A 24,597-nucleotide genomic window follows, 5' to 3' on the forward strand; every position below is an offset into this window, starting at 1 on the left:
CAGAGCAAATATAATTATATAATGGAGCAAAGATGTAAAGTGTCAACCTTTGGGTCTTGCGACAGGGTGTGCAATGGTCAACATGGAACGATTGACCTTTTTCGTATCTATGTTCAATGTCGAGGAAGATAATCCCAAAACCGCTGCAGTGTACGTAATATGTAAATGGCCCCAATGAAGTTCGCAAAGCATTAAAGCACTTGCAAGATTTGTAGAAAAGTATAACATCCAATGAAAAAACATGGAAACAGCTTTATTTGCATTTCCTGAGGATAAACTCCCCCACTTCCACCCATTCCCCTACTTCCACCCTCTCCAATCCCCCACCCAATAGCTACGACTTGCATATAAAGGACAGTTTTAAGTACCTAAAACAATCGAATACGAAGCTAGTCCTGCTAAACTCAAGCTCTACAAAATACCTGAATCTGCAAATAAACTAGCCAAGCATCCCGGCCCAGCAGCAATGAGGGAACAAGAAAATTGGAGGGAATGATGGGCTCTCAATTTGAAATATTGCTTTGAGAGCAACACCGTTAGTCACATTTGTACATCATACACGCAAACGTATGTAGCCCAATGTCTAACCCTGATTACATTTAATAAATAATTCCACCAGCCACAATCGGTGTCGAGTTCGTTGGGCACGGGAGGTCTCTGCAGAGCATACCAACACCCAAAAGGGCCAATGTGTGATGGTCATGGATGAACACCGAGCCCTGGGTAGTGTCGTGTCTCAGACTCCATAGCAACAGGACAAAATGGTGAATTTGAAACTTATGGGAGGGTAGGAGTGTATACTGGAAAGAGGGAGCACAAAAAGCTTTAGTGGAAAAGGCAGACATGATCAAAAGGAGGAAGAGAAATCAGAAGTTGCAAAACAAATGCGGATTGAAGAACAAAGAGGAAAATCCGATGGAAGATTTTACATCCCCTGAATAGGATTAGCACAATGAGTGGATCAACTACTTACATGGAAGGGTGAATGGGAGAAAAGCTCAACCAAAGCAAACTGCAGATCAAAATCGAGAGATCTCCACGGGGCATGACCTTGGACCCATCATCCGAGAGAGATATTGCACTTGGATAACCAAGGGCAACAACTGCTAAGGGGAGAGATGTGCACATGCTTAGCAACCGAACACACGTGCACTGATGAGACCTGGTACAAGAGGTAGGAAATGTCTAATGGGTAAATTATTTAGCTTTCATACATCTAATGCCAGCTGATGTCATGTGTTACACAAAGCCGTATGACACAGCAGGAAGTGGAGAAATGCACATAAAATAATCGGATTTGTTGCCAGGAAGCAGTGAGATGATGACGTTCAGTAAGGAGACACAGCGTATTCCCAAGGCTAAACATCTTAAGCAATTGCTGAGTGTGTTTGGCCACGGCAGGGTGGCCGGCCTTCACAGGGCACAGCTTTCCACACGGATGCAAGAAATGATGCGGGTTGGCTTTGGAACTAATGGGTCCAAGAAGGGCCTCCGTATGGGTTGAGGAACATCCCAGGAATGCGATAACTCCATGTCTGACAGACAATTATAAAGGACCGTTATACCGCTAGGCATAAGGAGTCAAACACAAAAGTGTGGACCATGTAAGACCAGACTGGGCAGGGCAGGCACATTATCCCTTTCTGAGAAGGCCATTAGGGGGCCAGCTGGGTTTTTACTGACAATACAACAGCGACATGGTCATTCTTCTGAGACTAGATTGGTGTCAAGAAGCTTATAAATCAATTGGACTGGACGGTTTCAGGATGAAATCCAATTGGTAAAAAAACCACCGTTTAGAGGCCATCGCGGGGGTTGGCCTTTTCGGGGACCGTGGTTGTTGTTGTTTTTTGGTCCCCTTTTTGAAGCAATGTTTTACGGCCGGATGCCCTTCCTGCCGCCAACCCTGTTTGTCGCCTTTTTACGATAAACAGGGAATTACCAGTGTACTGGTACTCAATTAGCCGACCTCGGAAGGATGACAGGCTGAGTCAACCCCCCTGGGCGTTAATTCAGCGATCGACCGGGATTCGAACCCAGGATCCTTGGTTATCCTAAGCTGGCACCCTAGCCGCTAGCCCAACACCAGGGATTTCAGGGATGAAATCCAATTGGTAGATTGCAGTATATACAAAATCCCTAATACTGCATTCTTCATCTAGATTCGAACCCACAACCTCTGAGATGTCTTCGCCACGAGCCCACCACCACCCCCTGCGTGTGGCTACCAGACCGCAATGGTGGATTAATAGGCAATGTAAGTTGCTGTCCATTATGTTTACCAATGAAACTAGGTTAGGTTGGAGTAATGGCAGGAAAACCCTGTGTTATCTTCCCAAAGACATTCCGGTCTGTCTGAGGAAACAGCATCTGTCATGGTGTAAGTTCCTGTTAGTGATCCATCCTGACATCCACAGCTTGCAGCAGTTCCTGAGCTGCCATGTTTAAGGATGAGCGGAAGCCCGGCATGGGCGAAAAGGCTGTAGGCAACAAACAAAGCAAAGACCCAACCTACAAACAAGCAAACATCAACACCGTCAAGAATAAAAAAGAAAGGTTAGCTCCAACAACAATAACAACAACAACAACAACAACAACAACAACAACACCTGACAAGTCAATAAATAATGATACTCCCTGGATTTTTTCAGTAGTGCAGTATTTATGAGCTCCTGCCAATTACCCAAAGGCATATGGGTAATATTTTCATGATCCTGTCAGTCAAGCATTTGAACAACTCGGTACCTAGGCTGACAAACGTAGGTCCTTTAAGACGATCACGTAATGTTGGCAGTCTCAGGAGGTTACTGGTAAATTATGTACAAACCCTGCAAGTATAACGTTTAAGGACAAGAAAGCCGCCATCATTTCAGTACACATTGACAGGTAGAAGTATAAAAAAAAAAATCAGGTATGTTAGTTCAGATCCTTTTGCCTCTTGGTTTTGCCTAGTTTGGGTAGAGACTCTTGGCTGTTGTTCTCGGTGTCACCTCGACACACGGTTTCGACCGCCTCGCTTTCAAGCCGAGAGATTCCGAACAATGTCGAGAAGAGAGAGGAAGGTGAGACCGGACCTGTGGGGCTAGCGCCGGCTTGTCCCACTGTTCCCACCCGTAACAAACGCCGCAGACGACCTTCACCACCAGAAGTATGTAATGGTCGCTCAGCAGGAGACAAAGAAGACCACCTTGTTTCTCTTCGACCCCTCTCGTCGCTGCTGCAATCCACAGGGGAACCAGCCCTAGGAAGTGACTGCAGAGGTAACATCTGCCGTAGCCTTGCCACTCTTGGCAGCGAGTTTGGTCTTTTAGTCTTCTCTGGTGGCTTGGGTATGGTAGAAGTTGCCGGACATGGTGCGGTTGCTTGTGGAATGCCCTTTTCTTTCTGCAGTGGGGGTGAAGCAACTCCGTTCTCACTTCCTTTTGAGGTATGATTCCTGCTATCTTTGGAAGCCTGTTCTTGCCCCCGCCGCTCTTCCTCCTCCTTCTGCCGATACCACAGTTGTGCCACCCTCTCGTGGTCCTTGGAACAAAAATCAAGAATTTCAGGTTAAAGACGAAGGGAAATTATCATGAGGAAACAGCCGCAGCTCCACCACCATACACACATGAACACACACACACACACACACACACACGCCTCCTCAATTTTTGTGAAATTGCCACGTCAAGCCTTCACACAGTTTCTCAAGAAAAGTCAAGAACCCACAGACCAAAATATTTCAGTTCCAGCATTGCCTGAAGCCAACTATTCCAAAAAGAGAGAAAATCTACAGCAAATACAAATAAACATTATTTCTGTAACAAAACAGACGTGTCATAATATTTCTAACAAAGCCTTTCTTTCCCAGTTCTACTTGGTCTCTAATATGCAGTTTAAGATCCAAATCCTGATTCAATTCGAATTGGATGAAAAAAATGAGCCAAACGGGATTGGATTTACCGATTTACAGATTTATTTACGTACAGGATTGGATTTATTTAACTTACGAACATATTGAACGAGCCTCCCGAGCTGCCACTTTCCTGGATGAATTTACCAATTTAAGTTTGTTTTCAAAATGCAGTTTAAGACAAGACGGCACTCAGTAGAGAGCAAACCTGGTTGGCTATATCACTCAATGGTGAAGAATCACTTAAAAAATTCTACTAGCTGGATCCGGATCCGGATCTTCACCAAAATTGAATCGATTCTTCCTTGTCACACACACTACCTGTCCAACAAGTTTCGTCCAAATCGATCCATAACTTTTTGAGATATCCTGATATGTATCGTGTTTGGCCCTGTCTCTTAATGGTGAAGAATCACTTAAAAAGTTAAATAATTCTCATATCCGAATCCATATTCAGATCTTCACCAAAATCTAATCGAATCTGTGTCCTTGTCAGACACCCAACCGGTCCACAACGCTTCGTCCAAATCCGTCCACAACTTTTTGAGATATCCTGCTATGTATCGTTTTTCACCCCATCTCCCAATGGTGAAGAATCACTTAAAAAATTCTAGTAGCCGGATCCGAATCCGGATCTTCTCCAAAATCGAATAATTTTGTCCTTGTCACATACGCTACATCTCTGCCAAATGTTGTCCGAAACAGTCCACAACTTTTTGAGATATTTTGTTCACAATCGGACAGACAAACGGACAAACAAAACAGACAGGGGTGAAAACATACCCTCCATCCACCTTTGGTGGCGGAGGTAACAACACTAAATCCGATTCATAATATATGATTTTGGTGCTAATAAGGACCTCTTCATTCCCACCAGGTATGGCACAGTCATTTCGCCAACTTGCACAAACACAAATATCGCTTATGTCAACTATCTTACATCTAGTTTTCTGTTTATGGTATGGTTGTAGCATTCAGTTTTCTTACACAAAGGTTGTGTTATTTGGCTATTTGTTTTTCAGTTCACCATGCCCACTAAGAGGCCTCCTTCACAAGCTTTCAACGAAGAATGTTATGCACACTCCACTGTGAGACTTCTAGCCTGGGTTCAAATCTAGGCCCACCTATGAACTGTCATCCTGGTGTTTCACAGGTAGGGTCCTTCGGGTGGACGTTCAACTGGGCATCCCATCTGCCAACATTTGTTGGTGGACGTTAAATATCCCACGGTGTCCTTCGCAAAGAGTAGACGAGTTATCGCCGTCACATTGAACAAATTCCAAATTCCTCCTCTGATGTACAGTGGCACAGCCGCACCCTCAGCCAATCATGTTACTTGCAGCCATACTGCATATGGAAGAAGAATAAGTTATGCTCAACCTAGGTATTTTGTTTTGATGTATTAGAATAAGAGGATCTGAGTTACAACGTACATCGTCTGATCCACAGATGCTACAAGAGTGGTTCGTGAACATTTGAGAAGCTGAGATCAGAACTTCCTGGACTTTACTTAGTTGGTTTCTACAATGTATGGACAACAAATAAGATTTTAAAATACTATTTATACTGTTATGAATTAGGGGCAGAGGAATATCTAGATTCAGGTAGATCTGCATAGAGCCTGGTGTTGGCTTAGCGGTTAGGGTGCCGGCTTGGGATCCTAGGATCCTGAGTTTGAATCCCGGTCGATCGCTGAATTAACGCCAGGGAGGTTGACTCAGCCTGTCATCCTTCCGAGGTCAGCAAATTGAGCACCAGCTTGCTGGGATGAATGATCACGGTGTGTACCCCGATTTAGAATAGGTACACCGTATCCCTGCGCATTGTAAGAGGCGACCAAGTGTTGGCGTCAGGAAGGGCATCCGGCCATAAAAACATTGCCTCAAACAGGGAACCATGATTGTCATGGGGCCCGCAAGGCTAACCCCCGCTCTAGCAGGGAAAATGGCCTTAAAAAACGATCATTCATTCATTAATTCAGGTAGATCTGCATAGGTAGGTGCTCGACTGTCGTGATAGGGAATCTAGATGTAACAAGCATTCTGAGTATTGTGCTGCAATACATGTCGCTTACCGGCATTGGGGAGCACTGTCATAGAAGACAGAATTATGACTTACCGCACTCCAAATTATAATAACTAGGGCATGCCCGTACTATATCTATATCTAAAATTATATCCCCCCCTCTATTTACATGAAATGGTTTGGTTCATGAAATGTTTTGGTCCATTCGCAACGCCAAAGCGAACGGCGAACGCTTTACATGAAATGGTTTGGTCCATGAAATGTTTTGGTCCATTCGCAACGCCAAAGCGAACGGCGAACGGCTTGCGAGTACAGTGACAATCCCCCCGGGGTTTTAATTAGTTTTAAAACATCGTTTAACGCCAACATAGCGCCAACATAGTTTGCCGACGGGAAATAAATGAATACGCTCTCAAATGTGCCATCCGAGGCAGAGTGTGTTCGCCACGTTCGGCACACGCGATAGCTCGCTGCTCTCTGATTGGTTGAATCGTTTTTTGGACATAGCTCGGTAAGTAATTGTCCGATTAATATGAAACCTTGAAAAGGCACATCCTCGGGTCCCCAGCAATATACCTGGCAAGTTTAAAGTATATCGGACCCGTGGTTGTCGAGAAACAGCGGTCACAGACAAACAAACACACAGAGATTACTGGAATTATAGATAGATAATAATAATTCATTTATTTTGTATAGCGCTTTTCATGAAGCCCAAAGGCGCTTTGACAGAGTGCAAAACATAATGCATAACAAAACATTAGTCCGGAAAACTGTTGGAGAAATATTCCTAAAGTTCAAAGTGCCATACCTTTGTCAAAAATGATCGAAACGTCGTGAAGTTCGAACTTGATCTGTAACTTATCATGAGGAAACCATGTACCAAGTTTGAAATCATTAGCATGAAGAGTTTAGGAAAAAAGCCCAGAAAGCTGTTCTTTGCGTGACGGACTGACGGACCGACAGACTGACAGACGGAGGGACGGAGTGCAAACCTATAGTCCCCTAGGGTGTACACCGACCGGTAGGGGACTAATACGTTCTGTAGTCAAATGTCGGATTAAGCTTGTATCTTCGTCCCCGCCATGAGGGGGCGGCGCATGCTAATTAGTTCAGGGATTATGGGTAAAATTCCCTTGTGTGTCGTTCCCTTAGGGAGCATCCCAGTGTCCCTCATGGCAATACATTCCATAGACATTAGATAGGCCCATTAGCGCACTACACATTAAATAATTTTCCCGCCGCCACAATGACTTTGGAAGAACCAACAAGCAATAGCCACGCCCAGGAGAACGCAATACATCCCATAGACATCCCATAGAACGTGTGATTGGTTGGGGTAAGAAGCTGGCCACTGATTGGAGGGTGAGAAAGGTAAAGGAGTGACACAATGATTGGCCACCGACCGTTGACACCTCGGCCAATCAGTGCGGAAGGCGCGAACATTCGGCCAATCAGTGCAGAAGGCACAAAACGACTACTTAGAAGCAGGTCGCTGGTTGGAAGACAAGCGCCGGTGACGTCAGATGGCGCAAAAGACTACAAAGAAACGAGGCACTGGTTGGGAGAGAGAAAGGGCTGACGTCACACCGCAAGTGACAAAACGACTCGCTCGCCGGCATTTTGGTCTCTGCTCTTGGCTGTCTCTTCGCTGGCTGGCTCTTCGGTCTCTCTTCCTTGTGGTCTCTTCCCTCACTTCTCTTCCCTTGGCCTCTTGCTCCTGACTGTCCCTTCACGCTGGGCTTTCCCTTGCTTCTGACCTGGTGGAGGAACGAGCAGTTCGAAAGACGGTGGAGAGAAGGAGCGCCGTCAAATCTCTTCCTTGCGCTGGTGTGCGAATGACGAATGACAAGCGAGCCTTGCATTGGAGCGCTGACGAGCTGTTGCGCCGAGGGCCGCTCCGCGCCAAGGACCGGGCAGTTAGCGCCCACCGGAGCTGCGTTGGACGACGTGCTTGAACATCGACCCAATGCTACACTGCCAGACAGATAAGCTCATATTCACAAATACACGACGGGACATTTATTTTATTCATTCTCCCTTTGTCTCGTATTTGAAATCTGTGTGGGGACGTCCCAATTTAGAATTAGTTCTTCCGTCGCGTTTCTTTGTATCGGGTTCCGTAAAATAAACCCGTTTCTTTTTGTACATTTTTACCCCCGTGTTCGTTTGAGTTCATTTCCTACAGGATCGGAGCTGCCGGTGAGATCGCTACAGGTAAGAGCTTTCGCCGCTTCTTCCTCTTCCTTTTTTCCTCCCGTGCTGCCTAGTCAAATCCGTCATTGAATAAACGCCTCCATTAAAGTTCGTTTGGCCATCCGCGATCCCACGGTATTAACCGAGGGCAATCGCGCGACAATACTTTATTCCTGGGTCAAACTGTTGCTTTATTGTACAATTAGTATTTTTGTGGTATAAAGGTCCGGTGACTTTACAATGAATAAAGGTGATATACGTTATTTTGGATGCCATTTTAAGGGAATTGGCCTTTAATTATCTGAAGAAGAAGAAGAACCGGCCAACTTTTGATTTGCATTGTGCAGTGCGATGTTGCTTTGTGTTTATCCGTGCAATTCACTCCAGTTTGGAGTAGGCCTTTTCGAAAGGTACCTTGGGATCTATAATGTCTACCTGCGAATACTAACACATCAGATAGCTGGCTACGTCCCTTCCAAAGGATGGTAAATTCATTTATACAACACCTAGCCTGCAAAACATGACTATAAGTTTATAGTTTGTGTTGGCACTAAGAGTCAGACAAGACAGCTCATAGGCGAGTCCATCACATATGAGCCCATGCAATGCATACAATAATCTTACTATAATTCACCAAATGTCTGTCTGTCCGTCTGTTCCCAGGTACCGCAAAAACGGCTGAACCGATCGCAACAAATTTTGGGTGGGTAATCCTGGGACCTGGAGTAAAATAGACGATATTGTTTTTCCAAATTTTTTTCCAATTTTTCCAAACATGGGATAATATTTACTGATATGAACAGTGATGTGGCTTTTATTGAAATTCTACAAATACTGTTTAGATTTTTATGATTTGCGTGTAATATGATTTAACGGATGTTTATATAAATCATTTTTGGGCCTCCCAATTGAAGCCCCCCCCCCCCCCCCCGTAGGGCGGGTACCGTTGCTAGTTATTATAATATCAAGAAGAACATGTAAATGGTAAATTCCACTAAATTTTTACCAATAAACTTACAACTAAAACAGAGTGATTAATGGAAGCTATGATTCTTCAAAAATCTTCTCCAAGCACAAGCATGTCACTGCAAGCACAGTCTGGAATTCCTTACCTTGAAGACCTTGTGACGCTGACGAAGAATGCACTCTCTGTCTCGCCAGATCCAACCCGGTACCTTTGGGAAGGCCTTGCAAATCACAAACCTCAGCAGCAGAAGAATGTGCTGTATGGTAAGGCAATAATTTGTGAAGGAATCATCACTCAAAAAGTTGTAGTCAAGGCTGCGGATAACAGACTGTCAAACAGGCGAATATTTCATTGATTCATCGTTACTGTGGTGTAAGGCTCATGGAGGGGTTTGTACATGCGGCACTTACAGGTCAAAGACATTAGTACACAGCAGTGTACTCTTACATGAACTAGAACGGCACTCGGTAGAGCGCATACATCCGCCAGGCTGAACAGTTTGTGTTTTGTATCCCAATGATAGGCCGGATCTTCGGACCTGAACCAAAATCTAATCAGCTTGTTCGTGTCACTTAACCAACTCGTCCACCAAGTTTCGTCCAAATCCGTCCATAACTTTTTGAGATATCCTGCTATGTATCGGTTTTAGCCCTATCTCTCAATGGTGAAGAATCACTTGAAAAAATTAAATAATTATCATATCCGAATCCATATTCAGATCTTCACCAAAATCGAAAGTATTTGTCCTTGTCAGACCCCCAACGGGTCCACTAAGTTTCGTCCAAATCCGTCCACAACTTTTTGAGATATCCTGCTATGTATCGTTTTTGGCTCCATCTCCCAATGGTGAAGAATCACTTTAAAAATTTCTACTAGCCGGATCCGAATCCGGATCTTCACCAAAATCTAATCATTTCGTCTTTGTGACATACGCTACATCTCTGCCAAATTTCGTCCGAATCCGTCCACAACTTTTTGAGATATTTTGTTCACAAACAGACAGACAAACAGACAGACGACAGACAGACAAACAAACAGACAGACAAACAAACAGACAGACAAACAAACAGACAGACAGACAGACAGGGGTGAAAACGCAACCTCCACCACCTTTGTTGGCGGAGGTGATGAAAAGGGCATTGTTAACGGCAAACACATATGGCATATGGGATTAAACCCGGGTTCCCCGCATCACAAGTCAGGAGTTCAGATGGGGAGCACGAGCAGGTCCACCTGTGGAGGTTTGCCGATTTCCTTTACCGGTTTACAACTTCCAAATTTAAACATGAAAAGCCAGATGTCAAAATCGACCGCACACCCTTCTTACCTCAAGTACGACGGCTGTCTTTACAACACCATCGGATGATTTCAACCAGGAGCAAAGGCCACGGAACTGCTCGATCTGACCAATCAAAGCGCAGTTTACGATGACCACCAAGATCCCCAAGACCTCAAGAGCTTCCTGGAAACGGTAGTGAACATCACCTGTTATTTTTTAGAAGGCAATCATGAAGACTTACTTTCCATAGCAATGCCAAAATGATCAGTGGTTAATTGTTTTTTTTTAACGTTTTTTTTTTACATGTATATTTAGTTTGAGAAGGATTTGAGAATTGTGGAGTAAGCCTAAAACTTTTCAACATTTCAAACAATGTGTAAAAAAAAACCTTACATTTTTATTTGGATCCAATACATTTTCAGGTCAAAGACATTTATAAATGAAGCCGAAGGAATAAACGTGAATAAAGAATAGCCAAAGTGAGTGAAAAATAAGAGGGTTCGGACAGTTTTAAGGTGGGAGTCATTCAGTCAGAGAGTGGTTATTGCGTGGAATGGTCTCCCAGGAGGGGTATATGTGGATGGGTAACAATACTAGTGTTGGTCAGCACAGGCATGATGGGCCGAATGGCCTCCTCCTGCGTCAAAAGTTCCTCATGTATCCTTGTGTATCGCTGATATTTACAATCATGGCTTTTCAATGAGGGTTCATTTTATTTTATGGACTTTGATTATGATGACTGGCAACGGTACCCGCCCTATGGGCGGGGCTTCAAGTGGGAGGCCCAAATGAAAAGGCAAAATATCAGAAACTGAAGGCTTTTTTTTATTTTAAACGATTTATGGAAACGTCCGTTAAATCACATCATGTGCAAATCATCAAAATCTAAACAGTATTTGTAGAATTTCAATAAAAGCCACATCACTGTTCATTTCGGTTAATATTATTCCATCGAGTTTGGAAAAACTGGAAAATTAGAAATTGGAAAAATTGTGAAAAAATTGGAAAAACAATATAGCCTATTTTACTCCAGGTGGTCCCAGGATTACCCACCCAAAATTTCGTTGCGATCGGTTCAGCCGTTTTTGCGGTACCTGGGAACAGACAGACAGACAGACAGACATTTTTGGTGAACTATAGTAAGATGAGATGTACAATACTCTTCACAGAGCATTGGAGTGGCCAAAGCAATATACTTCCGTAATGGTCATGCTGATGGATGGTTTGTCATTGCCTTTCCAGCAGTAAGTCAAGGAAGGAGTTTGGAATTTGGCCATGGTGTCAGCGATAGCTCGCCAATTCTTTGTAAACTCTTACGATGTCTCTCTGAAAAGACCGACTGGACAACCCTCCCATCCACTTTCTGAATAATCCTCTCCAAGAAGTTCTGTCACTCAAACTTTTGGGTCTCACTATCTGCCATGATCTTTCCTGGGAAAACCACATTTCAAATCTGGCCTCCAAAGCCAGTCGCCGACTGGGCATCCTCCGTCGTGCGAAGTCCTTCCTTGGCACACCTGAGCTCCTCACCACATACAAGGCTTTCATCCACAGCTCAATGGAATACTGCTCTCCCCTCTGGGCTGGTGCTCCTGCCTCACACCTAGCTCGTCTTCACGCTGTTGAAACCAAAGCATTCAGAATCATTGGAATCTCCCACGATGAAGCTAACTCCAAGGGCCTCTCACTCACTCACCGCAGGCAGGTTGGTGGTCTTTCCGTCTTCTACCGACTCCTCTCTGGCCTTGCTCGCCCCCCAGCACTCTCTGGGCTCTGTCCCCCAAATATTCCTACAGGTCGTAGAAGATCTGCCAGCAACCCTCTTATGGTTAAACTGCCAAAATCAAGACTCTCTGCTCACCTTCAATCCTTCATTCCTCTTTTCTCCCGCCTCTGGAACAAACTCCCTCACTCTCTTCAATCCCACTCCTCCCACCAGGTCTTTAAAACAGCTGTTCACCACCATGTCTTATGGTGGTGAACAGCTCCATCCAAAACGTCCCCCATCCAAAACCTTGATCTTTTCTACCCCCACTAATTTCACCCCAAATCCACTTTATGAAATAGCAACTTCTGTCCTGGAAGTCCTTGGTGTCCTTGTGTTTTATACTTCTCCCACCACCCCCCCGCCCCCCCCTTCCCACGCCTCCTCCCCCCAAGCCCTCTCCCTCCCACACATCTCCCTGCTCTCAAATGTTATGTTTGTGTGCTTCCCCATCTCTCCCCATCTTGTCTTCCGCTCCCTCTTTTTATATATTTTGTTTGTTTGGTTGATTTGTTTGTGAAATCAATGTTAGCTCTTTCACGAGCCTCGATTCTGTATACAAAAAAAAAAAAAAAAAGGGCACCGGAGGATCTTTAACGACCGGCAAACAATACCAGCAGACGGGATGCCTAGTTTAACGTCCATCCGAGAAATGCCACACACATTGATGAATCGAGCTGCCTGCGAAACACTACGATGACAGCTTATAGCTGGGACGAGGTTCTTCTTCTTCATATTATTAAGTACGCAGCACATGGATATGGGTAGTATCATTTGTCGGCAACTGTGCCCATGATGCGATGCCCCCTGTAGGTTAGAGAAGGAATTTGTAACTTGTTCAAAGTGCCAGAGATAGCTCGCCCACTCTTCATGAAGGACACCGTGGGATCTTTAAGGACCACCAACTCATGCCGACAGATGGGATTCCCAGTCTCGCGTTGATCCGGGGGAGGGCACACACATTGATGCATCACCCTGCCTGTGAAACAGCCCAATTACAGTTGATCGCTGGATTGAGAGTCAAACCCAGGCTCGACAGCTCAGAGTCGAGCGTACATACCTCTCGGCTTTCCTGTCAGCCTTTAATAACTTCTTTTTTTTTGTATACAAGATCGAGGCTCGTGTAAGAGCTAACATTAATCACAAAAAGACAAACTGACACATAAAACATAAGATAAAGGGAGCGGGAGACAAGCTGGGGAGAGAGGGAAGCACACAAGTACAACAGTAGAGAACAGGGAGATCTGTGGGAGGGAGAGGGCTTGGAGGGAGGAGGCACGGGAAGGGGGGTATACTTTGAATGAATGAATGAATGATCGTTTTAAGGCCATTTTCCCCGCCAGAGCGGGGGTTAGCCTTGCGGGCCCCATGACAATCATGGTTCCCTGTTTGAGGCAATGTTTTTATGGCCAGATGCCCTTCCTGATGCCAACCCTTGGTCGCCTCTTACGATGTGCAGGGATACGGTGTACCTATTCTAAACTGGGGTACACACCGTGATCATTCATCCCAGCAAGCTGGTACTCAATTTGCCGACCTCGGAAGGATGACAGGCTGAGTCAACCCCCCTGGCGTTAATTCAGCGATCGACCGGGATTCGAACCCAGGATCCTAGAATCCCAAGCCGGCACCCTAACCGCTAAGCCAACACCAGGTTAAGCCAAGGGGGGTATACTTTAAGTATTGATATTTGGTTAGTGGGATTGTGGACTTTACTGGTCTATGTCATAGATAGCCTTTTCATGCACATTCCAAGTTGTCCCGGGGGTATTAACTATTAAGAGTCAACCCTAATGTGTGGACTGGCATCAGATGTAAATCAGATCAGTTGGGGCAGGCAGATCATTCGTGAGTCAGCTGGGTTTTCACAGATAATCCAGGAAGAACATGATAATTATCCTGATATGGCATTGGTGTCCAGAATACTAAGATCAAAACCTTAACACTGCTGCTTTAGGATGGCTTTGAGAGGCCACAACCTCAGGGATTGCCAGTCCTATGCTCGCACTACTCAAGGCCACAACAGTACTCGTGATTGGCCAAGTTTGCTCGAACCTCCAGATTATTTCATACTTCTGTTGTTCTTTTCCTTTTCGTTCATTCGTATGCAGCATATGGCTGTGGGATTACATCAATTACCGCTGATGCAGTGCCCCCTGCAGGTTTGAGCAGGGATTTGTAATTTGTTCAGGGTGCTGGCAATAACTTGCCTCCTCTTCCCGAAAACGGGTCTTAATATTGCATCTTTCTTGTAATAAACTAATCAACCACACAAGCATTCACATAATAAAATAATTAATTGATTTGTTCACACTACATTCATCTTTTTAGGATGGCCTTTGAAATAAGATGACATTTCAAATTGCCATTGTGATGGGTTTTCATGAATGAAGGTTTGTTTCCTTACGTATACAAACATAAAGATTGCTCACAATATAAACTTAGAATGGTAAAAAGAGCCAATAATAACAGAAGAACCATATGTAAACTAGAACGGCACTTGGTAGAGAGCATACCTCCGCCAGGCTGAACAGTTCACATTTTGCATTCCAATGATAGGCCAGATCTGGATTCGAACCTGAACCAAAATCTAATAGGCTTCTTCTTGTCACATAACTAACTCATCCACCAAGTTTTATCTGAATCCGTCTCTAACTCTTTTGAGATATCGTGCTGTATATCCTTTTTGGCCATATCTCTCAAATGGTAAAAAAATTATCCCATTCGAATCCGGATCGAGATCTTCACCAAAACCTAATCAATTTGTTCATGTCACCACCCAACCTGTCCACCAAGTTTTGCCCGAATCCATCCATAACATTTTGAGATATCCTGCTGGCAGACATGGGTGAAAACATAACCTCCGTCCACCTCCGGTGGCGTAGATACCGGAGGTGGACGGTATCTACGTCTTACTTAAAAGTCTTACTTACTTACATTTTTACTTTAAAATGTAAATGTAAAAGGGTGCTAAAAACATTAAAAACCATTACTGGCAAAAAAGAAGACAAAATTAAGATTGGAGTTCAAAAGGACAGAAGAAAATCATCAGAGATAATTAGCTTAGAAAGCAATCAAAATAGGATAGAATCCCACAGGGTGTTGCCATGTACCACCACTCAAAAGGGGGTCTTTGTGCAATAATCACATGGGTTTTCCCAAGTTCAAATCAAAATAAATAGCCCCAAGTGGGCTGATGGTCATCTCTGAGGTTGCCGTTCAAACTTCGGCTGATTTTGGTGGACCTCCCTGGAAGCCTCCCTGACCCCCTGGGAGGCCTCCTGATACGAATTAATCAAAAAATCTAAGACTGGGCGATCCTGCGGATCATCGAGTAAAGGGCTGTATCATGTTTCATAGTAATCAGTTGGTAAATAAGGGATGATTATGGATCCCAAGTTTGAGGGGGTAACTCCCCCACCACCCTGGGGAGCCACTATGATCCAAAATGGAAAAATCAAAGCCTGGGTGATTATGCAGGCTACTTTCTTGTATCCATGTGTCAAGTTTCAGAACAATGAGCTGAGTGATAAGGGAGGAGTAGCAAAAATAGCAAAAAGTTAACGGATGGACGGCCGGACAGATATCACGACCCATTTTATAAGTTAATATATTTAAGAATCGAGATGAGATTAATGCGATGATGTAATAATACACCCTGAGTTACAGCCAAAGGACACCATGAATGAAAGGGTGCTAAAAACATTTTTTTAAACCCTTACTGGCAAAAGAATGAGCAAATTCAGGAACTAGAACGTCACTCGGTAGATCGCATACCTCTGTCAGACTGAACAGTTTACATTTTGTATCCCACCGATAGGCCAGATCTGGATTCGGACCTCAACCAAAATCTAATCGGCCTGTTCTTGTTGCCAAATCAACTCATCCACCTCGTTTTGTCATAAGTCGTCCACAACTCTTTGAAATATCATGCTATTTATCGTTTTTGGCTCTGTCACTCAATAGTGAAGAATCACTTAGCTATTTTAAAACTCTCGTATCCGGATCCATATTCAGATCGTCACCAAAGTCAAATTGATTAGTCTTTGTCACACACAACCTGTCAACCAAGTTTGGTCCAAATCCATGCATAACTTTTTGAGATATCGTACTATATATCGGTTTTGGCCCCATCACTCAATAGTGAAGAATCACTTAAGAAATTATCGGATACAGATTTGTTCATGTCACCATCAGATGACCATCAGATGACCATTCACCAAAATTAAATCAATTCTTCCTTGTCACACACCCAACCTATCCACCAAGTTTCGTCTGAATTTGTCCACAACATTGTAGGATATCCAGTTCACAAACAGACAGACAGTGATGAAAACTTAACCTCCATCCACCTTCGGTGTCGGAGGTAATATAAGTAAAAATAGGAAGAAGTCAGAAAACAAGTAACTATAGCTTCCAGGGAAGCAGAACTCAACTGAACTGACTGGACAACTTTAAAGTAGGTCAGTTGTCTGTACTAGATTTGACTTAAATGAAAAGCCAACAACCTTGTGTAATAATTTCAAGGTCCTTGTATCCTTATACTTGTCCTTGTTTTACAATTGATACAATGTTACACTTTGCAACAATGTTGCAGAAATATAGTTGTGTAGGCGGCCATTTTGTGACAGATCGGGTTGACATGCGATAGCAACCTACCTTGTGTGGTAAGAGTCTCACACACCAAGTCTGATCAAAATCCATAGATATTTGTGGACGTTAAAGTCTTAATGTCGTTTCGGAGCTGAAAACAATATGGCGGCCTATGGCGGCCATGTTGTGACAGATCGGGTTGGAATGCAATAGCAACCTACCTTGTGTGGTAAGGGTTAAACATTCTAAGTTTGATCAAAATCTGTTCATATTTGTGGACGCCAGAGTGTTAAGGTCGTTTTCATGACCAAAAACAAAATGGTCGCCTAAGTCCGCCATTTTTCAACGGATCGGGCTGAAATGTAATACCAACCTGGTCCTTGGGGTAAGGATGCTGCACGTCAAGTTTGATCAGAATCGGTTGATATTTGTGGACGCTGGAGTGTTAACGTCGAAACGTTAACGGACGACAGACGACGAAGACGACGGACGCTGGAGGGTTCAGTATGTGATGAACTCAACTGGACGGTAGTCCAGTTGAGTTAAAAACAGAGGAAAAAAAACAATTAAATGTGGAAAAAAGAGAGAAAAGGCTAGAAATGAGTTTTATCAGCCGTTCAGCCCTCAAATATAATTAGCATAACAAGTGGCCCGACCTCTAAACACGATTACCCACCATGCCTTAAAAATGTAAAAAGATTAATTCGCACAAAATAAAGGCAATGTTGCATTTGGGAACGCATTATGAGAATGGGTGAAGGGTGCGAGGGACCATTTGATCACCTGCCAGATGTTTTCATTGCTGTTATGCCGAGCAAATGGTCGTTGCAGCCAAGTGCACAGCTGGCGGGAAAGGGCAAATGTGCTGGCAAGCCGCATGGGGACACAGCCCAGCACAGCCAAAGGACACGCAGGCAGGAAGAGTGCCACGTAGCCTAACTCTGCGAGCATGTCCAGGCGGCCTTGTGTTGTGCCCTGTGGAGATATGCAACTCGCATGGCTTGCAGGTTTATCATAGGTAGTCCATGAATGCATGGAAATGCAATGGCGATAAAGAAGTGATTAACAGAAACAAAAAGCGGCCAATGAGGCCTGTTTTACCTTGTATTTTGAAAGGCCGCTTTCGACTTCAGCTTGTAACAGCCTGGGCCACGTTTTCTCTCCTGGTCTGGGCTCAAGACAATCGCTACCTCTCCCAGCAAGGTTCGCCTCACTGGCCCTTGCTTTAACATCCCTAGCATCTAAAGAGCAATGTTTGGCTACCCAAGAAATGCCTGGACTGATGAATGAACTGAGAAAATGGGTAGTTGATGTTACAGCAGGTTCTTTGATGTAGCAGCCATTCGCGAGTTTTTCAAGTGGGGGACCGATGCCATTGGCTGGGGCAGCGGCAATTTTTGTCACCGATTCGTGCTGAGACTGGCATTGGGAAGGCAACTGGGACTGGGACTCGGGGTATGATGGGAGCTGGCACTCGGGGTTTGACACAGGTTGGGAATCGGGGTTTGTTGGGGGGTGGGATTCAGGGTTTGATGGGAGCTGGGACTCGGGGTTTGACCGGAGGTGGCATTCGGGATGTGAATGAGATTGGGATTCGGGATGTGACTGAGATTGAGAATCTGGATGTGACCAGGCCCTGCTAAGAGGTCGAATCTGCATCCTTGCAAGCACGTGGTCATGGAAGCAGGGAATTAAGACTTCACGGGTGAGATGTAGCAGCTGCTGAGTTAAAAGGACAGTGATGAGCAACTGATTCGGCAGAAAATGGGGGTTAAGGAGCAGGAGAGAAAGAAGAAGTGGTGGTAAGGATCTTTCAAGTTACAACTTTGGCAATACAACAATCATTGAGTGAAAGCACGACAAAATGTATCATCCAGCAATTCTGTAACATTTCAGCAGACAGGGTTCTAGCCAGGCCCCGGCAAGTGCCAATCACTGAAAATTGTCATTTCAAAAAGCTTACAAAGTCGTCTTTACACTGAAATAAATATACAAATGTCATGACCATGCTCCAAAAGTGACACATTCCAGGTAATCCAGCATTTTTAATTAAGCAGTTAAAATTTTTACAAGACGGGGGATAAAAGTTCTTCATTCACTCAAAAAAAAATACTGCATATGGCATTGTAATAGATTGTAAAAGGCCATCTATTTATTACATACACCAAGGGTAGGTGATGGAATAGAAATTTAAAATTGTGAAAAAGGAGAGAGGATGATAGGAGATAGAAATGAGAGAAAAAGTGTGGAGAGAAGGAAAATACATTTGGGAGGAAGTAGGAATAAGGGGAAAGAAAAAAAAGAAACACCATGGATGGAGCATGGAGAGGAGGGGGAGACCAAATTTCCACCATATATGAAAATTTTACTCCAACGGCATTCGGTAGAGCGCATACCTCCACCAGGTTGAATGGTTGATGCATTGTATCCCACTAATTGGTGCGGATGCAGCTCTGGCCTATTCATCCTTGTCATACACCAAAATCGAATCGGCTTGTTCTTGTCATCTATCCAACTCATGCACCAAGTTTCGTCCGAATCTGTCCACAACTTTTTTTAATATCATGCTATATATCGTTTTTACCCGATCTCTCGATGGTGAATAATGACTTTTTTAAATTCTCGTATCCGGATCCAGATCCGGATCTTCACCAAAATGTCATCAATTCACCCTTGTCACACACCCAAGGCCATTCTCCACCAAATGTCGTCCAAATCGGTCCACAACTTTTTGAGATATCCTGTTCACAGACAGACAGACATTCAAACAAACAGACAGGGGTGAAAACATAACCTCCATCCACCTTTGGTGGCGGAGGTAACACGTTAACTTAATATGAGGAATACATGAAACTGGAGGGTTGTGCTTTAATTATGTTTACACGGGTCATCATTAAAAGTGTTATGGAACACCTGGGGCAGCATAAAACAACAACAATACAATACTTGCACCTGGAAGACAATGAGCTGAGTTACAATTAGATATACTTTCACAGAATGTCACCGTGACAATTTCAGAAGAACATTGCATTTCAAGTAGTTCTACAACATATCCGTGAAAGTTTATTCAAACGACGGCTGTCTATGCAGGATAAAATAGCGGCGAGGGCGACGTCAATATTTAATTCATTTTAGCACTCCATTATAGTGAGCGTCAGGAAGGAAGGGCATCAGGAATCAGGCGTTAGGAAGGGCATCCGGCCATAAAAACATTGCCTCAAACAGGGAACCATGATTGTCATGGGGCCCGCAAGGCTAACCCCCGCTCTAGCGGGGAAAATGGCCTTAAAACGATCATTCATTCATATTCATATTACTCCATTATAGTGAGCCCATAAGCAGCATTGTACAGTACTACAAGAGTTGCATGTTATATTTTTCTGGTTCCACACTAAATCATAACAAGCATCTGACATGACAATCTCCAGTTTTGTTCCTTTGTTCTACACCACAAATTGTAGGGTTCCATAGCCCCCAAAGTGGTAGAGTTTCCCACACCCCAAATTATAGGATTCTACATCCCCCAAATTATAGGGTTGTACACTCCCCAAATGATAGGGTTACACACATCCTCCCCCAATTATAGGGTTGCAACCGCTCCCACCTTCCCCCCAAAATCATAGGTTTGCACACCCCCAAATTGTAGGGTTCCACACCACCAAGTGGTAAAGTTCCATAACCCCAAATTAATAGGGTTCCACAACCTCAAATCAATCAGGGGCCATACCCCCAAAATAATAGGGTTCCGCACCCCCAAATTATCGGGTTCCACACACCTAAAACAATAGGGTTCCTGCTGGCTGATTGAAGAAGTGGAACAGGCCTCATAGGGCATGGGCAAGGCTTCCTAACCATAATAATGGTCCTATATAAGTTCAAAAGAAGAACAAAAAATAATGCATAAATATAATAGCTGAAGCAAGAGGTGAGGTAGGCGCCATATTGAGAAAGGTTTGTTTTTCTGGTTAGAACCCTGCGGTGTATAGTCAAAGTACAAACCCAAGACGTAAAAAAGGCACCTCTCTGAGTTTGTCAATGTCTCCAAGATAGAAAGCGATGTAGAAGAGACAAAGGTAGGAGTTGATGCAGCGGAACTAGAAGGAAACGAAAACCACCATTAGATGCAGAATGCTGTTTGTTACACTCACATAAAACAACAAATGCATTATTTAAATTTTTGTTATTATAAGCAGTGCCTTTCCCATCTGACTGTGTATGTAAACTAGAGCTTCCAGGGAAGCAGGACTCAACTGAACTGACTGGACAACTTCACACACCAAGTTTGATCAAAATCCATAAATATTTGTGGACGTTAAAGTCTTAACGTCGTTTCGGAGTTGAAAACAATATGGCGCCCTATGGCGGCCATTTTGTGACGGATCGGGTTGGAATGCAATAGCAACCTACCTTGTGTGGTAAGGGTTAAACATTCTAAGTTTGATCAAAATCTGTTCATATTTGTGGACGCTAGAGTGTTAATGTCGTTTTCATGACCAAAAACAAAATGGTCGCCTAAGTCCACCATTTCTCAACGGATCGGGCTGAAATGTAATACCAACCTGGTCCTTGGCGTAAGGATGCTGCATGTCAAGTTTGATCAGAATCGGTTGATATTCGTGGACGCTGGAGTGTTAACGTCGAAAAGTTAATGGACGACAGACAACAGACGACGACAGACGACGGACGCCGGAGGGTTCAGTATGTGATGAACTCAACTGGACAGTAGTCCAGTTGAGTTAAACATAGGGGCAATACCCCTGGCGCTCACCTTGTAGAATAAACAGTATACTGCACCGACTAAAGGTATTTTAAACCGATTTCAATGGTTGCTAGAAGACAAGGCAGCATGTAGAATCATACTCACATAATTATAATATTTTAAACAAACAAAGAAAAAAAAACTATTTTGGGGGGCAATGCCCCCTTCCCCAACCCCATATACCTCCTAAGACCCCAATTTTTCTAATGCCTTGAACAAACATTGGTACATCATGGGTGGTTAAGGTTGTGGTGAAGTTTCATCGAAATCGTGTGTGTAGTTTCTGAAAAGAAAGCAAATTCCTATTTTGGAGGTCAAACCTGAATGCACTTTGACCCCCGGTAGACCCACTGAGACCCCGATTTTTTTAAATGCCGTGAACAAACTTTAGTCACAACACAACAAACATCATTTGTGCCAAATTTGGTCGCAATCCCAACAGCGGTTTTGGAGAAGAAGTTTCAAGTGTTTACGGACTGACGGACAACGCGCCATCACATAAGCTCCCTTGAACTTAGTTCCAGGTGAGCTAAAAACAAAAGAGAAAATAGATATATGCGTTCACAAAGCGATCGTGATTATAAATACTCACCAAAATTAGTTTGAAAACCAAAGACTTTTCAAATGCACTTTGCAGCGTGTGGTTTTCTGGGGGGAAAAAGGCAAAGTAGTTTATTATTATTATTACCAGTAAAAGAAGAAAGTAACATTTTAAAGCAATTGACAGGGCAAGACGTAATGATGTTCCGGTGTAAGTTCACAAAGAACAAAAAATAATGCAAAGATATTTTTGGCACAGGAGGAGGACATTTGGCCCATCATGCCTACTACGTGACTAATTATATGGGTATGTCCAGCCAGGGACTGTGGCCAGAGTCCTGGTACCATTCAATAAACAACTACAACATTCAATAAACATTATCAGCATGTTTACATTCTAACATTCTACCATAATATATGGATGGCACATTTGTTCAGGGACATGATACAAGAGATACCCCCTCTCCATCCCAACTCGCAAGTTCATATAATAGTCACTAACTGTTAAGACTGCTAAGATTTCTCAGTGTAGTTACGTTGACGAAAAGGTAATTATTCATTGGATGGAATTGACTGAATAGTTTGTGGTTTGTATTCATATTTTTACTTCTGGTAGGTGTGTGAACGAGCAACTCTGAGATTATACACTGCCCGTGAAACTTCCTTCATCTGCCCACACAGAGCATTGTCAAAGCGCGTTATTAGCCGCGTCGCAGACGCTGGTCATAGAGTGCCCTCTGCTGTTGTTGTTGTTGTTCTTCTTCTTGTTCTTCTTCTTGTTCTTGCAGAGAAGACAAAACCTCAAAGCTCCACCCATTCTGGGAACCATAGCTCCACCCATTCTGGGAGAGCCTTCATATAAACAAATATCCACCATTTTATTAACTCGCATAGCTTTGAGGCCTGTTTTGTAGGCCCGTGGTGTCTTCCTCTCTCACACAGTTTTATTTCAAATCAAATTCGATATATCATTTCATTTTTCACAGTCGCTAACATAGTTTTAGACTCGGTTGAAAAAAAACGGGAAGAAAATCCGATGAAAGTTGCCCTTTATAGAACGAAATGAATTCTCAAAGGCCTGTAACTTCAAGTCCATTGAGATATTTTTTTTTTAAATCGCGGCATGGTCAGTCATACACCGCCCGAAATAACAGACGGGAAAATGCCGAGATATATATATTTTGTTTAAATCGCGGCATGGTCAGTCATACACCGCCCGAAATAACAGACGGGAAAATGCCGAGATATATTAAAAATTCGTCCATTTGATGACAATCGTCACGATGAAATATTTAATTTATACGTCGTCACAATAATGTGGAGAGAGGAGCATAGCTTCGTTCACGTGTCGCCACACACGGGAAATTGCCGAGATATATTTTTTTTAAATCGCGGTATGGTCAGTCATACACCGCCTGAAATAACAGACGGGAAAATGCCGAGATATATTAAAAATTCGTCGCCACACACGGGAAATTGCCGAGATATATTTTCACTTTGCACAAAAATAACATCAAGTAATCGAATCAATAGGAATGTCCTGTGCCTATAACATCGACGTTATAGGCACAGCTGCATCTAGGCATTGTGTAACATCGACGCGGCATTTGTTTTAATTAAAACTTTTTGTACTTGTTTTATATGTCTCGCATGTGCATGAAAAGACAATGGAAGCATTAGTAAGGAGTCCTGGCTCTGTTTGTATGGGAATTCATTCCCAATAGAGTGTGGAATATTTTTGGAGATTGCTATGAATATCCTTCAACAGCATAATAGTCACTAACTGTTAAGACTGCGAAGGTTTCTCGGTGAAATAAATCAATGGAAAGGTAATTATACGTTGGCAGAATTGACAGAATAGTTTGTGGTTATATTATCTATCTATAATTCCAGTAATCTCTGTGTGTATGTATGTATGTATGTATGTATGTCTGTGACCGCTGTTTCTCGACAACCACGGGTCCGATATACTTTAAACTTGCCAGGTATATTGCTGGGGACCCGAGGATGTGCCTTTTCAAGGTTTCATATTAATCGGACAAGTAGTTAGCGAGCTATGTCCAAAAAACGATTCAACCAATCAGAGAGCAGCGAGCTATCACGTGTGCTGAACGTGGCGAACAGACTCTGCCTCGGACGGCACATTTGAGAGCGTATTCATTTATTTCACGTTGGCAAACTATGTTGCCGCTATGTTGGCGTTAAACGATGTTTTAAAACTAATTAAAACTAATTTGCGATTCTTTCGCTTTCCTGCGCGTTTGTGCATGCTATGGCGATTTCTTTACCAAACTCCGCAAGCCGTTCGCTTTGGACCAAACCATTTCATGTAAATAGAGGGGGGGGGATTGTCACCGTACTCGCAAGCCGTTCGCTTTGGACCAAACCATTTCATGTAAATAGAGGGGGGGGATATAATTTTAGATATAGATATAGTACGGGCATGCCCTAGTTTTTTAAATTCCGGTAGGTGTGCAAACTAATGACTCTGTGCCTAAACACCACCAGTGTGTGCAAAAAAGTATACACAACTCAAAATTGCATGAACATCGATATTTGTAGACCACTGCATGCACTGTCTGGA

General features: G+C 43.6%; 1 protein-coding gene across 10 annotated transcripts in view; it reads right to left on the reverse strand.

Moving 5' to 3' along the window:
• Positions 1 to 233: 233 nt before the first annotated feature.
• Positions 234 to 24,597, reverse strand: part of LOC137431124 (anoctamin-8) — a 58,262-nt gene continuing 33,898 nt past the window's right edge. For 3 of the 10 annotated variants that reach the window (XM_068122083.2, XM_068122081.2, XM_068122084.2), the window contains 7 exons: positions 22,066 to 22,121; positions 20,734 to 20,808; positions 17,816 to 18,463; positions 17,498 to 17,689; positions 10,405 to 10,539; positions 9,223 to 9,333; positions 240 to 3,522 (listed from right to left, as the gene is read on the reverse strand). In XM_068122083.2, the coding sequence (XP_067978184.2) occupies positions 2,917 to 3,522; positions 9,223 to 9,333; positions 10,405 to 10,539; positions 17,498 to 17,689; positions 17,816 to 18,463; positions 20,734 to 20,808; positions 22,066 to 22,121 (1,823 nt within the window). In that variant the 3' untranslated portion in view covers positions 240 to 2,916. Of the gene's footprint in view, positions 3,523 to 9,222; positions 9,334 to 10,404; positions 10,540 to 17,497; positions 17,690 to 17,815; positions 18,464 to 20,733; positions 20,809 to 22,065; positions 22,122 to 24,597 lie in introns of all 10 variants that reach the window. The other 7 variants (XR_013624062.1, XM_078781505.1, XR_013624061.1 and 4 more) reach the window with 7 other exon arrangements.

This window comes from Myxine glutinosa, chromosome 7, assembly GCF_964187855.1.
Source record: "Myxine glutinosa chromosome 7, kmMyxGlut1.1, whole genome shotgun sequence".
In the NCBI taxonomy this organism is placed as follows: domain Eukaryota; kingdom Metazoa; phylum Chordata; class Myxini; order Myxiniformes; family Myxinidae; genus Myxine; species Myxine glutinosa.